At 41.2% G+C, this 15,814-nt stretch overlaps 1 protein-coding gene across 3 annotated transcripts in view; it reads left to right on the top strand.

Annotated features, from left to right (window-relative positions):
- MOBP (myelin associated oligodendrocyte basic protein) overlaps window positions 1-15,514 on the top strand; it is a 45,257-nt gene extending 29,743 nt beyond the window's left edge. Inside the window, exons 3-5 of one of the 3 annotated variants that reach the window (XM_054481580.1) lie at window positions 4,076-4,285; window positions 4,545-4,924; window positions 15,415-15,514. In XM_054481580.1, the coding sequence (XP_054337555.1) occupies window positions 4,080-4,285; window positions 4,545-4,890 (552 nt within the window). In that variant the 5' untranslated portion in view covers window positions 4,076-4,079 and the 3' untranslated portion in view covers window positions 4,891-4,924; window positions 15,415-15,514. Of the gene's footprint in view, window positions 1-4,075; window positions 4,286-4,544; window positions 5,020-15,414 lie in introns of those variants that run through there. The other 2 variants (XM_054481581.1, XM_054481579.2) reach the window with 2 other exon arrangements.
- The last annotated feature ends 300 nt before the right edge of the window (window positions 15,515-15,814 follow it).

Genomic DNA, 15,814 nt, shown 5'->3' with positions numbered 1-15,814 from the left:
GTCTGTGGTTGACTAAAACTCTGTGATTGGTATAAGACTGAGTTACAATGTACCCATCCAGTTAGGTTACGGTTTACTATGTACAAATAAACCGTTAGGCGGAACTTAAAATATGTAAGGATGTGGCTTTAGGCTAAACTGAACAGCCTGTATTTCCAAGGAATTTACTAGCAATCCTGGTGTGTTATAAAACGATGACTCTCATTTAGCATGTGGGGCTTAGCGTTTTTAAATGGGAGGGTGGCGTGGGGCCGAGAGTTGGGGAAGCAGTATATAGAACCACTTAACCAGGTACCCCAACTAAGTGCTGTATTTCTGCCACCTGGGAAAAGAGTTAGGAGGCCAGTTTTGTTTGTTTGTTTGTTTGTTTGTTTTTGGAGACGGAGTCTTGCTCTGTCTCTCAGGCTGGAGTGCAGTGGCGCGACTTCGGCTCACTGCAATCTCCGCCTCCCGGGTTCCAGCGATTCTCCTGCCTCAGCTGCCCAAGTAGCTGGGATTACAGGCACGTGCCACCACACTCAGCTAATTTTTGTATTTTTAGTAGAGACCGGGTTTCACCATGTTGGCCAGGATGGTCTCAATCTCCTGACCTCGTGATCCACCCGCCAGTCTTTTCAAAAATATAAACATTTTACTAAAGGAGGGAGAAGACATTATTTTGAAAGTTGGATGCATTTTCAGGTGGTTGTGTTAGGAATGGTGAGGTTCTTCCAGGGAAGAGAATTACTTTTTCCTTCAGGATCATGCATCGATGGCTAACTAGAGGTGATGCTGCCCCCTGCCGGACATGGTCAGGGGAGACAGGGAGTGAGGGAAGTTGTCATGGAGTAAGAAACAATTTTCCCCTTAAGTGCTGGGGGAAGAAATGACTGGGCGGGGGTGCAGATGGGCATACAGTGACCCAGGCATTACATCAGCTGGAGCAGTAATGGGATTTGAGAATTCAATTAGGGAAGGAATTCAGAGTCACAGTGGACTTCAAATCTCCTTCTTATCCCATACTAGTTATTTCTTAAACAGTTGGGGTAAGAGCTAGATTTTCTATTATTTGTGATGGGTGCCTGAGCCGTTTGGAAAAAGGTGACCCTAGAAGGACAGAGGAATTGGGAATGCCTGGGTTGCCTGTGGAGAGTTGAGTAACAGTCTCCATGTGCTGGGCACCTGAAGAAATTACTCCTGAAGTTTAATCCTAAAGTGTTTCACTTCATCATTTCCCATGGGAGGAGAAACTCTAGCTGAACTTAGCGACATATGTAGGACTTGGGGAAGCGCTTAGCAGACGTTTAGGGTCTTTGCAATGAATCTGACCCTATAAGTCAGCTGCAGCTTCTCATTGGTCTATACATACCTGTCTGGGTAAAGGGCTCCTTTGAGTATATCTGATCATCTCCTTTTGAAAATTCAGCAATTTCTCTCCTAGGAAACTGCTACTCATCCTACCTTTCTGAATACCCATTACTCCTTCCTGCAGCTTGAAGGCAGGTCCACTCCTCCTCCTGGAAGCCTTTCCTTGACTGACTCCTCGCTGAGTTCACAGGTATCTCATCCATGCCCAAGGTTGTGCCCCCTTCCATGAGGTGAAGGGCTCTCAAAATGAGAGCTTTAGGTCCTGAGTTTAGAATGCCTATTTCTTCATGGATGTCCTTGGCTCTTTAAACTCATTGTATCTCAGACCAATGAGATGATCTCCCTCCTTCTCACCTACTTAGACCTCTGATTAGCTGATGGCATGACTATGTTCCCAGTCACACGGGCTAGACACTTCACCTGCCTCACTGCCTGTGTCCTGGCTCTATTACGTCTTCCAATTCTGCAATGCAGATAGGACGAGGGCTCTTGGGGGTAATGCAATTCACTGTGTATCTGCTTAGGTATCAGTCATTCCCAAGCCCTCATCTTTGGCCAGATGAAATGCCTCTGCCCATGAAGTTTCACCTTGTTCTTTAGCCCAACATATTGCCCTCTCTTCTGTGGACTTTTCATGCCATTGCGCCAGCACATTCTCATGTTGCAGAGCATGCTGGCCTTGTATCACACTTACTGATGTCTGTGGACATTCCTCTACCTACAAGGTGAGCTCATTGTGAGCAGGATGTTTATCTGATCTACCCACTTCCCCATCTCAGTGACTTGTACTTATTTGGTCTCAGTAAATGAAGTTTTTCTGGCCATTAGCATATTATGTGCATTCTAATCACTTACTTGCCTGTATCTCCCACTGGTGGATAAGTTTCTTGAGGACTGGACTAAGCATGATTTAGCTTTGTGTCCAGTACGTGAACTGAGCACTGTGCCAGGCAAAACCAAAGTATATAACAAATGTTAAATTAAATGGGTGAAGGTAACTTCATTTATTATTTAGTATTTATTACACCTTAAATAACTCTAACATTAAAAGTTTAGGGTTAAAAAAATGAAAAGTTTGCCAAAAGCAGATGAGCCTATAAGGGAAATGGACAAGGAGAGACTAGAGATAGAGGAGGAGATCTAGGAGAATGTGGTGTCACAGGAAAGGAAAGAGTTTAGATGGAGAGAGACCAAATATGAAGGCAATTGGTTTGGCAGCATGGAAGTCTCTGGGGAACTATGTAGAGTCATTTTTCCTTGGAAGGAAAGGGCCAGGAGCCACAGTGGGGTGCACTGATGAGTGAGTGAGTGGAAGATGTAAAGATGGAGGGAAAAAGTATTAATAACTTTTCAAGAACTTTGCCTATACAAAAGAGTAGGGTAATAGGGAAGCAAAAAGACACGGGAGCAGGATCCAGAGAGGATTTTCTTTTAAAATGGGGCATCATGAGTATGTTAAAAGCTGATGGAGTGGGGAAAACTTTCTGGGAAAAATATAAAACCTTTAATAAGATCTAAGATACTTAATTACATAAAACTATTTTTGCATGATAAAATCAAGTGAAACATTGGGAAAGAATATTTTTAACATACATAACAGATGTGACACACAATTTTGATGATCACAAACAGAGGTGCAAAAACAATGTATTTGTAACTGCATTCTACCTGCTTCTCAGCTGTCATTTCTATTTGTAGCAGAAGACAACCACACCAACAGACAAAAAAATTAAAATATCCCTTCAAAGTTATTTAGTTATTTTTCTGTACTCATCCTTAAAAACCCAGATTATAGGTTCTGTCTTCAAGGAATCCATCCTTTTTCTATGCTTTGTACACACTTGTATTGGTCAACATAACAGTGTTTTGTAATTACATACTGCACATATGCGTCTCCAACCTGACCCTGAGTTTGCTGAGAGCAGAGATATTCTCAGTATTCAGTTTATGCCCATTAACTATGTTGATTCTTGTTGATTGATAGTCACGTAAGTCCCCTGTGGGCTTTGGTGTTTTGCAGTGTTAGGTAGGACTATTTCTGCATTTGTCACATTCCTAGAAGGACCGTTTTCAGTCCCCAGCAAGCTCCCCTGTTGCCCCTTCTGAGTCAGAACCCACCTTCTCCAAATATAACTATGCTCTTGATATCTAGCACCATCGATTAGTTTTGCCTGTTCTTGAACCTCATATACATACAGCTTGTTTTCTTGTGTCTGACATCTTTCGTTCAACATTATGTCTGTGAGATCAAAATGTGTTGATGTATGTCAGCAGGTCAGCAGTTTGTTCTTTTTCCTTGTTGTGTAGTATTTTGTTGCATGAATAATGATTGTTTTAATAATAAATAATAGTAAAGTTTTTTATTTTGCTTTTTAGAGAAAAGGCTTTTCCTAACTGTAGAATATTATTTAGTCAAGGATATGTTTGGTTTTAAATGTTTTCCTATCTTACATGGGTCTCTAAAACATAAGGAAAACAAGAGCCCATGTTTCTTTTTCTCTTTAAAAACACGATTTTTAAAAATACACAAATGAAAATTAATGAACTGTTAGTTGAGTTCCTTTCTACGGAGTTGGGGGGAAGTTGGTCTTCCAGGGTTTTGCTCTGTAGGACCACCCTGAATGTTACCTTGGACTATGGGAGTAGCAGGGGGCTTCCTGAGTAGAGGTCTCCCTTTCCTGATGTGCGTTCATGTCTGCTCCTGTCTCCTTGCATCGGCGATTTCCAGTGAGATGAGTCAGAAAACGGCCAAGGAGGGTCCCAGACTCTCCAAAAACCAAAAGTACTCCGAGCACTTCAGCATACACTGCTGCCCGCCGTTCACCTTCCTCAATTCCAAGAAGGAGATAGTGGATCGGAAGTACAGCATCTGTAAGAGCGGCTGCTTCTACCAGAAGAAAGAGGAGGACTGGATCTGCTGCGCCTGCCAGAAGACCAGGTAAGCGGCCGCCCAGCCCCGCGGCACTGGTTGGGCACAGCGCGTGGTCTCGGCTCCCAGCACGCCCCTCCCGCTCCGCACCCCGCTCTTCCCCCTAGTCGGCTCCGGGTTAGGCTCCGACACCGGAAGGCACTCCAGGGAGACTGGAAGGTGGGTGGGGGAGCAGGGCCTTCCTACCTGTTTCCAGCTCCTGCCAGCGTCGCTTAAGCAGCAGAGGAGAGCCCTGGCTCCCGCCTCCAGCTTCTTTTGGCCCTCTCAGAACCAGCCGCCGTGCCAAGTCCCCTCAGAGGCCCAAGCAACAGCCAGCTGCGCCCCCCGCGGTGGTCAGAGCGCCAGCCAAGCCACGGTCCCCTCCGAGGCCTGAGCGTCAGCCACGGTCCCCTCCGAGGTCTGAGCGTCAGCCACGGTCCCCTCCGAGGTCTGAGCGTCAGCCACGGTCCCCTCCGAGGTCTGAGCGTCAGCCACGTTCCCGCCCAGAGGTCCGACCACCGCCAGCCAAGCAGCGTCCCCCTCAGAAGTCCAAGCAACAGCAGCGCAGCAGCCCCCTCAGAGGGCCAGGCGCCAGCCGTGGGGGGTCCCCCGTCAAAGCTTCTAGGTTCTGGTAACACCATCTCTTCCCTTTTGTTCCCCAGCCCTAAGGTTAGTAGCTGCTTCCTGTGTTTACTAACACCGGGCTGTCTCCATGGCCCTCTTCAGCCTTATTACCCAACCTGTGTAATCAGTTCCCTCCATTAAATCCCTTCTGTTTGAAATACCTAGTGTGGCTTCTGGTTTCCTCCTAGGTGCTATTGGTGCATACTTCAGGTGGCTGTGGCCATTGCTTCCGTTGTCTAATAGGACTGGAAGTTGTTAATCTATCAATTGAGATTATTGACCACGGTAACAGATTGAATAAATGAGTTCCTCAATGCCTATGCCTCAGGGAGATAACGAATGGTGACTCTAATCAATATCCGTATAAGTAAAAGGAGAGGGTAATACATTGGACCCATCCATCTTCCCAACACACTTCATCTGATGTCAATCTCAGTGGCAATACCATTCATTCATTCACTCATTCACTTACTCAACAAATCCTATTGCATACCTGTAAAGTTCCATTTGATGTGCTGGGGGAAGGGAATATGGCAGTGAGGAAGCCGTATTGTTTGAGATTTACCAGGACCAAATAAGAGAATAGGTGTCATTGTGTAGGGATCAGTGCCCTAATGTTTTCATAATATGCATGTACATGGGACCATGAGAACCATAAGCAGGGAGTTATTGGCTCTGTAGGCTAGGTTTTTTTTTTTGTTTTTTTTTTTTGTTTTTTTTGAGTAGTTTTAGGTTCACAGCAAAATTAAGGGGAAGGTACAGAGATTTCCCCTATATTCTTGCCCCAATACTCACATGCCTGGCCAATTTTTTTATGTTTATTTATTTATTTATTTATTTATTTTACTGTTCTGAAGGTATATCAGCATGCCAACTTTTTAGACCTTTTACTATTTGGAACTGAATCTGTTTATAAGTTAGTAGTTGGTGTTAATTGTATTTGAGATTCGCATATTTTCTCTGATACCCAGCACTTGTGTAGCATCTACTATGTGTAGGTATCACATGTTTACTGATTTAGTAGGAAGAAGAGTCAATGGGGAAGAATGTTAAAGATGCCCCTAGAAAATGTGGTTTTTGGGTCACCACCAAGGCCTGGGTATGTGCCTTTTTAGTAAGCATTCACCCCCGCAAGGTACAGTTACATAGACAGTACACAGACTACACAATGAGCAATGCTGACCTAAACAATCCATAAATGAATAATCCAGATTATTTGTGATGTGAGGTAAAGAAATGTGGAGAGTGACAAATTTATGGTACCAAAAGTGAAAGCATTAAAAAGGCACAAGATTAGGCAAGTTTAATTTGTGAAGGAAGTAACTAGTCACTAAAACTTTAATAGCAAGTTGTATGACAGGTTACCTAGTCATTAACTGAGACCCTCTTAAGGAGCCTGAGCAGAAGGGTCCTAGGACAGGTAAGTATATGGATATATGGAAGTAGTTATAAAATGTATGAAACAGAGAAAATTAATTGTATAAAAGGCATGTCACCTATAGTGGTGGCTTTGGGTGGTTGGAGTTCAATCAGGACATGGAAAGGAGTTAGAAGACAATGAAAGCAAACTTCATCATACCCACAGATTTATCTGGACCTAACCTTGCTCAGTGTATTCACCTAAATTCAGGAGATACCCTAGTGTTGGTGTGCTTTGACTCCCTCGGTTAACTAATCTCAGTGGATATCAGAGAAGGTGCCTCCACAGGCTGTTATTACCTCCTCAGCCATTGTCCCTTACCTGGGAACAGAGGATCTGAAAGGTTTCATTCATAATGTCCCATGACTTCACTTATGCACTATCTGAGTCCTACTTGAGATATTCATTTTTCCTTCTTAGATTCCCAAAGATCTTCAGGTAATGTATTGGAGCCACTTCTTCATCATATTGTCTATTCCTTTTATTGATACTGGTTGACTATTTTGAATCAAAGGAGTGGGAGGCAGGTTGGTGTGATGGGAAATATTTGCTCTTAAGCAGAGCTACTAACTTGCACATGAAGAAAGGGTAAAAAAGATTTTCTGAAGCCAACTTGCTTTCTGAAACAGTGCTATTTCTGAGGTATTGCTTTTAGAGGTTAAATAATTTTGGCAAAGGCCTAATTGGATTCTTAGCAACTCCCTTGGATAGGTCTTCTCAAAAACCAGAGAATGATTTAATCTTAGAAACCGATTGTACGATTTCCAGCATCCTGATTAAACATGGTAGCATTCTTAATATTTGATAGGAGGAAACCGTGGCATCCCCCTCTTAGTTTATTCTGTCCTCTCAGTTCTAAGATTTTAGGATTTCACAAGGTTGTCCTTGCCTTTGGGTTTAACAGGTATGTCCTGGGCCTCTTTTGGTTTCAGTGTTCTGCTTTTAGGAGCTGGGGATCTGTGGTTCTTTGAAAACCACCATGGCTGTGGGTGGTTAATTTGGAGTCAATCAGTCACATATATTGGGAAGTGCTGTGTGTGCCTTTGACTCATTTTTTTCTGCACAGCATGTTTTATATTATTAAATTGAGCCCTGCACACAAGCAGCCTGGAAGACTATGATTTTCCAGGTAACAGCAGAGCTAGAGAAAAGGCCTGAGCTCTTTGCTTTCTGTTCAGGCTCTTGTTCTGCCTGTGTCTCAGGTTGCCTTATTGCTTTTATTAGTTTGGGTGAGTGAACTCTTGAATTTTGCCCTATCTTGGCATATACTCTTTCCTATCTGGGAGCAGGCCTTTATACATCCTGGTGGTCCCCATAGCACAATGCTTATGCAGAGCAGATGCTTTTGCAGAGGCCTAGGTTAGCCAGAGAGGCTTCCAGTCCTGGGAGCTGTGTGTCGTTTTGGAGTGTGACAGCCTCTGCCTGGTCACAGGTCCTTACCTGGTCCAGACCACATGGTTAACTACGCCTTCTCTGATAGCCTTAACCCAATTGTCTCTTATTCTCCTTCAACACTTGCTTTATAAATCCCTCATTCTAGATCAAGCTCACAACCTGTCTGCATTGGTTTTCCAGCTGCTGAGGATGGTCATGTGTGCATAGAGCTGCTGAGCACAGTTTGGGAAAAGCTTTATAGTCTGGTGGGTTGGTGCCACCACAAATGGATGAACCCCAGCCACTCCCCAGACTGTCCTGGCTCCACCAGCCGCCACACGTTCAACAGAATATGCATCTGTCTTTAAATCCTTCCCCTCAGCCTCAGAGGATGAAGCATTCATTCACTGATGAGGCCAGTCCCCCACCCCTCCCTGTGATCTTCCAACCTCTTATCTCCTTTGGGGTCTTGCTGTACAACTTAGCAACCCCCCTAACCACTTCAGCCTTTGTATCTTGTCTCTTTCTCATTAGCATTTCGACATGTTTTGTTCTCTCATATTGACTGTGTGTTCACGTCTGGCCCTATCCTCTTTTCTCTCTACCTTAGACAAATTTTTAAAAGAATAGTGTAAACTCATCATCTTTACTTCCTCAAATCCCATTTGCTCTTCAATTCATTGTGTTCTAATTTCTTCCCTTAGCGCCCCCTGCCCCTGGAATTCCTCTTGTGCAGATTCCTCCAGAAGTAACAATGCAAGGGCAAGAAGTTTATTTGGGAGGTGAAGGGGACACTGGAGGAATGTGGGAAGCAAGACAAGGAAGGGAAAGAGCCAATTTAAAAAAAGCATTATTTAACCAATTCTCACCGTGGGTTCCTGGAGCTTAGTCCTGCCAAGGACCTCTGGGGAACAGTGTAGACATGTGTGTCAGTTATCTCACCAGAGGGGTGGAGGAACTGGGATATTTATACACCAGTTCTCGTCAGTCATTAGTCAGCCAACTCTGCTTCAAGGATGGGGGCATTCATTCTTTGACACATCTAGCTTGTTAAGGAGATGGCAAAGTGGGCTGTAGCAGCAAGATAAAAGCCCTCAGGAAAAGAAAGGCAAGTGCTGGCACCTGGAAGTGGGGCTGAGCACAAGAGTGGTAAGGGCAAGGGGTTATGGGCAAGGCACCAGTAGTGTTTGCTCTAATGGTTACCTGTGACCTTCATGCCACTTTTCCTAATGAGTGCTGAACCCAGTCTGTATATCAATGGTGCTTTCTGTTGGATTTGTTGGGCTTTTCTCTCATTCAGTCTTTAAACTCTCTGTTCTCTTGGTTTCTGTGACTCTCTTCTTCCTTTTCTCTGCAGGAACTTTCCTTCTTCATCTTCTTGTGAGTGCTTCCTTTTCTGCCAATTGCTCAACCTTGAGGTCCCCTAGGGTTCCATACTGAGCTCTCTGCTTATATGATTTTGCCTTCTCTTGTGGTTTTAATTACGACTCACATGCTGATGACTTCTAAACCTTAATTCATCATTGACATTAATATATGAGCCTATTCACTCAGCAGATCAATTTGATGTTGGAAAACCTAATCTGTCTATACTTGATTTCTTTCCTACAAAGCTTGTTCTTCTTTTTGTTTGCTATCTCAGCAAATAACACAGCTGTCCAACTAATCCCCCAAGTTGGAAACCTAAGCACATTGTAACTTCCAATTTTCCCCTGCATATAAATGCCGGCCAATTTGACTTTCTGATGGGAAGGGGTGCAGGATTGAGATCAAGCTGGAAACAAAGTAGAGGGAATGGAGGTAGTTGATAAAATAAGGCTCCTCCATAGCACATATGGAGGGATTGGCCTTTGATGGAAACAAGAAAAGCTGTTAGATTGTGCAAAGTAGAGAGAGACCCATTAATAGGCATTAAGATAGAGGTCATGCCTGAGAATGAGCGAGCTAGAAGTTTGAGAAGGTTAGGGTACACCTGGAATGTTAGAGACCAGGCTTCTAGGCAGTAGTTAGGGCTGGCTGAGCTCAGCTCAACAGAGCTGTATATAAATCATTTGTTCTTAAGGAGCTCCTCCAATGAAGGAAACAGATTGCCACCTCTGAAATTATCAGTGGAATCACATAACTCCACATCCACACTCTGCTTCTCTTCCAACTTGGTTGCCAAATGCCCTCACAGCAACTGTTCTTAAACTTTACCATGTGCCTCCAGTGCTCTGACTCCTCCATTGTTATCTCCATCTATCAGACTCCACTTTCCTCGCTTTCCAAATTAGAAATGATATCCCAACATTTTAATGTCGTTCACAAATACCCTAGAATCCCCTGCCTTCTGAATATTTGTCTTACACCCCTGGGAAAACCCCAGCCTTTGATGAACCCAACTAACTGGCTTCACCATGTTTGTTTTTGGGCAGCTAAGCATCACTGGAGAACAGCACACAGCAGGACAATAGTAGCTGGGTATAAGCAGAATTGTGTTTATCCTATCACTAGGCAGTTTCCTTTGGGCAGTGATAGTTCAATTGCATGCATTCAGACAAAAAAGGAAGCATGTACATCAAAAGTGTCATGCATGCATGTGTAGTTTATATGCTCACACATATACTTCATATGTATCAGGCTTACTGAAGTATAATTTACATGTGGTAAAATTAAACTCTTTTGGCATACATTTCTATGCACATAGTCCTATGACTACTTCCACAAGTAAGATATAGAATGTTTTCATTACCCTTCAAAATTTCCTTATATTTCACCCATGCAGTCAACTCCCCAGCCCGTAGTAACCACTGACCTATCTTCTGTCCCTATAGTTTTGCCTTTTCTAAGATTCCATATAAGTGGAATTATGTATTATTATAGCCTTTTGAGCCTGGCTTCTTTTGCTTAACATAGTGCTTTTGAACCATGTTGTTGCATTTTTTTTTTTTTTGAGACGGAGTCTCACTCTGTTGCCCAGGCTGGAGTGCAATGGCATGATCTCGGCTCACTGCAACCTCTGCCTTCTGGGTTCAAGTGATTCTCCTGCCTCAGCCTCCTGAGTAGCTGGGATTACAGGCATGCGCCACCACACCTGGCTAATTTTTGTATTTTTAGTAGAGAGGGGTTTCACTATGTTGGTCAGGCTGGTCTTAAACTCCTGACCTCATGATCTGCCCACCTCGGACTTTCAAAGTGCTGGGATTACAGGCGTAAGCCACCGTGCCCGGCCCCAACATTTTAATCTCTTTCACAAATACCCTAGAATCCCTTGCCTTCTGAATATCTGTCTTATACCCCTGGGAAAACCCCAGCCTTGGATGAACACAACTATATATATAGGCATCCATATACAGTATATATGTATATAGTATATATACATATGCATCCATATAGTCTCTTTCTATATATGTGTATGTTTATATGTATGTGCATGTATGTATACACATACATGCACGTGTGTGTGTGTGTGTGTGTGTATATATATATATATATATGGATTCACATACCACAGTTTGCTACTCACCAGTTGAAAGACATTTGTTTCCAGTTTTGGTGATTATGAATAAAGCTGTGAACATTATGTGAACATAAGTTTTCCTTTCTATTGGGTAAATAACTGGGACTGGTAATGCTGGGTAATATGGTAGACATTTGTTTAAACTTCTAAGAAACAGCTAAATTATTTTCCAAAGAAGTTGTAACATTTTGCATTTCTACAGTAACATGGGCTTATTGTTAACACTTGGTACTGTCAGCTTTAAAAATTTTATTCATTCTGATAGGTATGTAATGGTATTCATTGTAGTGTTAATTTTGCATTTTCCTAATGACTAGTGAAGTTGAGCATCTTTTAATGAGTATAAAGATAATCCACCAAAGACACTTATTTGGTGAAATCTCTGCTTAAATCTTCTACATATAAAAATCGGATTGTTTTATTATTGTATTTTGAGGGGTTTAAAAATATTCTAGATACAAGACATTTATAAACAATATGTTTTGCAAGCATTTTCTCCAGGTCTGTGACTTGCCTTTTTATTTTATTAACAGTGTTTTGTGAAGAGCCAAAGTTTTGACAAAGTTGAATTTATCAAATTTTACTATCACACTGGTCTTTACAAATAAAAAAATTATTATTTTTTGTTTTTGATACCCCAGTTTCTTCACCTCTCTGATGAGATACAGATGAGATACTGATGTACAGGTCTACACTGTTCCCCAGGGACCCCCAGCAGGGTCATACTTTTTGTGTTGTATTTAAGAAATCTTTTTCTAATTCAAGGTCACAGATATTTTCTTGTAGAAATTTTAAATTCCAGGTTTTACTTTTACAGTATTATCCATTTTAAGTTAATTTTTTGTAATGGTGTGAAGTATGAATTGAGGTTCAATTTTTTTGTATATGGTTTGCATATGGCTCAATTTTTTTGTAATTATTTCAACATCATTTGTTGAAAAGTTTCTCCACTGAATTACCTTTGCAATTTGGCCAGAAATCAGTTGATCATATATTTATGGGTTTATTTCTAGACTTTCTATTTTTTCTATTAATTTATATATCTTTCCTTTCACCAAAGCCATACTTTATTACTGCAGCTTAGTAGTAAGTATTGAAATCAGTTAGTGTGAATTCTCCAACATTGTTCTTCATTTAAAAAAATTGTTTCTGGTAAAAAATTATTCTAGTTTTTTTACTTTTCCATATAAATTTTCATTGTGTCAGGTTCTACACTATATTATGGTAGGATTTTGAAAGGAATTGTGTTGAGCTTGTAGATCAATTTGGGGAAAACTATAACAATACTGAGTCTGATAATTCATGAACATGGTATATCTCTCTATTTATTTAGGTCTTTTTTTGTTTTGTAGTTTCTAGTACATAGATCTTGCACATATTTTGTTTGGTTTGTACCTAAGATTTTATGCTTTTTGGTGATATCAAAAATAGCATTCTTTTTCAATTTTGATATCTAATTGTTCATTGCTAGTATATAAAAATATAAGTGAATTTTGTATATTGATCATGTGTCCTGTGATTTTGCTAAACTTACCTATTCTAGATTTTTTGTGGTAGACTCTAAGGTTTTCTATATTGCAAATTATGTTGTCTTTGAATAGAGATGGTTTGATATTTTTCTTTTCAATCTGTATGCCTATTTTTTGTATATGTTTCAAACTATTTTGTTTAAAACATTTAATTTTTAGAGAAATACTTTAACAAGATTAAATTCTTGCCAAATTGGCTCTCTGGCTTATTACAAGGGATTACAGCCTGAAGGCCCAAGCCTAATAACACAAGGTGCTTAGGTTAGGTTGGTAGTTTATTCCTGTGCTCTCTTTATATCCTCATTTCAAGATATGGCTCAACTTTCCTCATGGCCTATTGACTGATGTACTGTATCATCAAAATAGAAAATTGGCATGAGCATTCTTTGGATGTAAAAAATCACAGAGGTCCTAAATACTATTAGAATTACTATAGTGGTAATTGTTCAAAATTGCCTGATGTCATCTTAATGGTTATGAGAGATGGTTACCAAAGCTCTAGGGATTGGATTTACAAGGTAGATTCAATTTCAGTTCACATTTGGGGACAATCTCGGTCTTAGAGGGAGTTAACATCTTGAAGAACGGTCATGTGCTAGTTGTCCATGTGTGGGCCAAAGACTTATGACACTTTCTTCTCAAACCCTACATGGCCCTAAATTATCTGTTTCCTCTATTAAGCTATGTGGGCAGTCTTTATAATGTAGCCTTTCAAAGCCGTGCTACAATACGATGACTAGAGCATTTTATACAGGACATGACTTTTGTGTACTAGTGACCTGTTATTTTCCTGTTTTGGGTTTGTCAGGGTGAATGATGTGGGGTATTTTGTGGAAGCAGAGTCTAAAGAGTTATCATTATTGGCAGTGATAAGGGGTCTTGGCATAGCCCTCTGACTTAAGAGCCTTCATACTTCTTGCTGAGCAGATGGTCGCCCTTTCTGTGAGCTCCCTTGATACTTCCACTGCTATAATTTGGGCATCTTTGCTGATCATCACTTACTTGTCCATCTCCCTTGCTGGATGGAGTGTGCATAAGTCAGGATCAGAGAATCTTACACTCATCCCCCCCAGGGCCTCACTCAGGGCCTGGCTGATGTTATTGACTGAATGAGCCCTATAAATACACTTGCAGTCAGCCTGGCACAGTGAGAGGGGCAAGGGCTCTGGCATCATTCCAACAATTGGAAATTAAAATGAAAAAAAAAAAGGCATGAATTGAAAAGGTTTGAGTCTGAGCTCTGCTGCCTTTGGATTTCCTGTGTCTGAATTACTTATTCTAAGTCACATTTTTCCCATCTGTAAAATGAGGATATTATCTATTTCATTAGTTCATCATATTATAGTACTAGGTAAGTGGATATTATTGGAACAATTATTTAATAGATACATTGTGTCATTTAACCCTACCTACTAGCATATTATCTCCAACTCAATTGCCCTCCCTGATTGATTGGGAGTTCAGGGGCTGTTGCTATATAAACTGGTCATCCCCATTACCATCAATGTGGCTGCTATTGCTAGTAAAGTGCCAATTAGATAATTAGATGCTCATATTACCTAGGATGCCACAGTGGCTGATTGCAGAGATACTTGCTGAGGGTGATGCCTGGGATCTGTGGGCTTCCATGCTAGTCTCAGCACCTGGGTTTTATATTCAGCAGTATCTGTGGGGAGTTCGAAAACATGCAGGCTGCCACATGTCCGGAGGTCATACAGGCAATCCAGAAAGTGTAAAGAGATTCCTTCCTCAAATTTCAAGGGATGTGTTCCAACCTTTCAGGCTGCAGTTCACTCTACAAGTTTTAATAACATATTTCTGCATTTATTTTTTTCTGGTATCCTCAATCCAGTTTGAAGGGTATCAGCTTTGCTAGCTTGATATATCATTTGGGATTTTAAAAATGGTATTGCTAATATCTGAGTATAAATTTTATTTCTAATATTAAAAACTTTCCAAATTACACAAAAGCTGTGATCCTCATAAGTTTTGTCTCTAGAATAAAATTATGTGACATTCCTAATGCATGCATTTTGGTTTTTGTGTATTTGTTTCTTAAACTAAGAACTTTGATGATGCACTGAAACTATTTGACATAGCCTCATTTCAAAGGCAGTCACATAGAGTTCTGCTGCCTAAATAAATTAAAGCTGATATCACTCAACATTTCAGTTGGGTAAGCTTGCAGGCAATGCTTGTCTGGGCCACATATTTATAACGTCTAATGTCTTTATTGGATGTTGTTTATCTCCTTCTTGAACACGATTTGTTCCCCCATCAAAGTGGAAACGTGTCAGTATGTTCACAATTTTATAAGTGCAATATACTGTATGTGTATATGTATGTACATTCACATCTTTACGTCTATAAGTAGTAAAATTTTTTTTCCAGGAGTGGGTGTACTTTAATTTCATTTGTGTTTTTCTATGTTTCAAAATTATCTACAATGATTAACCAGAAGAGCAATAATTATCATACATAAAATAGAACTCTTAAAGAATGTCTTTCCTAGGCTTGGGCCAAGAAAAAAATATTATCATATTATTTTTGGCCAGAGACTACCAGCATTAAGAAATTAAAGAGAGGGATTTTGCAGAATAACCTCAAAGGTAGTCTCAAAATACACAATTATATTAACTGAGCACAGAGAAAGAGAAACAGTATACATCACCTACCTATGTCATGTGTTTTTCTTTTTCTCTTTGTAAACCAGATTGAAAAGGAAGATCAGGCCGACCCCAAAGAAGAAGTGACCAAGGAGGAATTTAAACTGAATGAACGGCCTCGGCTCCTGGACTCATTGCTTTACAACCCATCTACCCCTCGATGAAGTTATCTGGCTTCAAATATTATGCAGGGGCAAACACCTGCTGATGCGGCAACTGCTGATGCTCATGGTCCCCATGGCATGGGGGCCTCAGGGCAGCCTGCCTGGAGGTGAGCAGGGCTATCTCTGTGTGTTGTACTCCAGTCAGGGGGTTCCAGTAGCACCCGCAGGCTCTAGAGCTCAATGCACAGTTCTTTTTGTTTCACCTGCAGTCCTTTCTTCTCCAAGATATGCACAGGCCTCCAGGGTCTTTCATGGCTCAGGGTCAGGGTGGCTCAAGTGCCAA

Source organism: Pongo pygmaeus, chromosome 2 (genome assembly GCF_028885625.2).
Source record: "Pongo pygmaeus isolate AG05252 chromosome 2, NHGRI_mPonPyg2-v2.0_pri, whole genome shotgun sequence".
Lineage (NCBI taxonomy): Eukaryota > Metazoa > Chordata > Mammalia > Primates > Hominidae > Pongo > Pongo pygmaeus.
The sequence above is the reverse complement of the archived record's forward strand: the minus strand, read 5'-3'. Positions and strand labels throughout refer to the sequence as shown.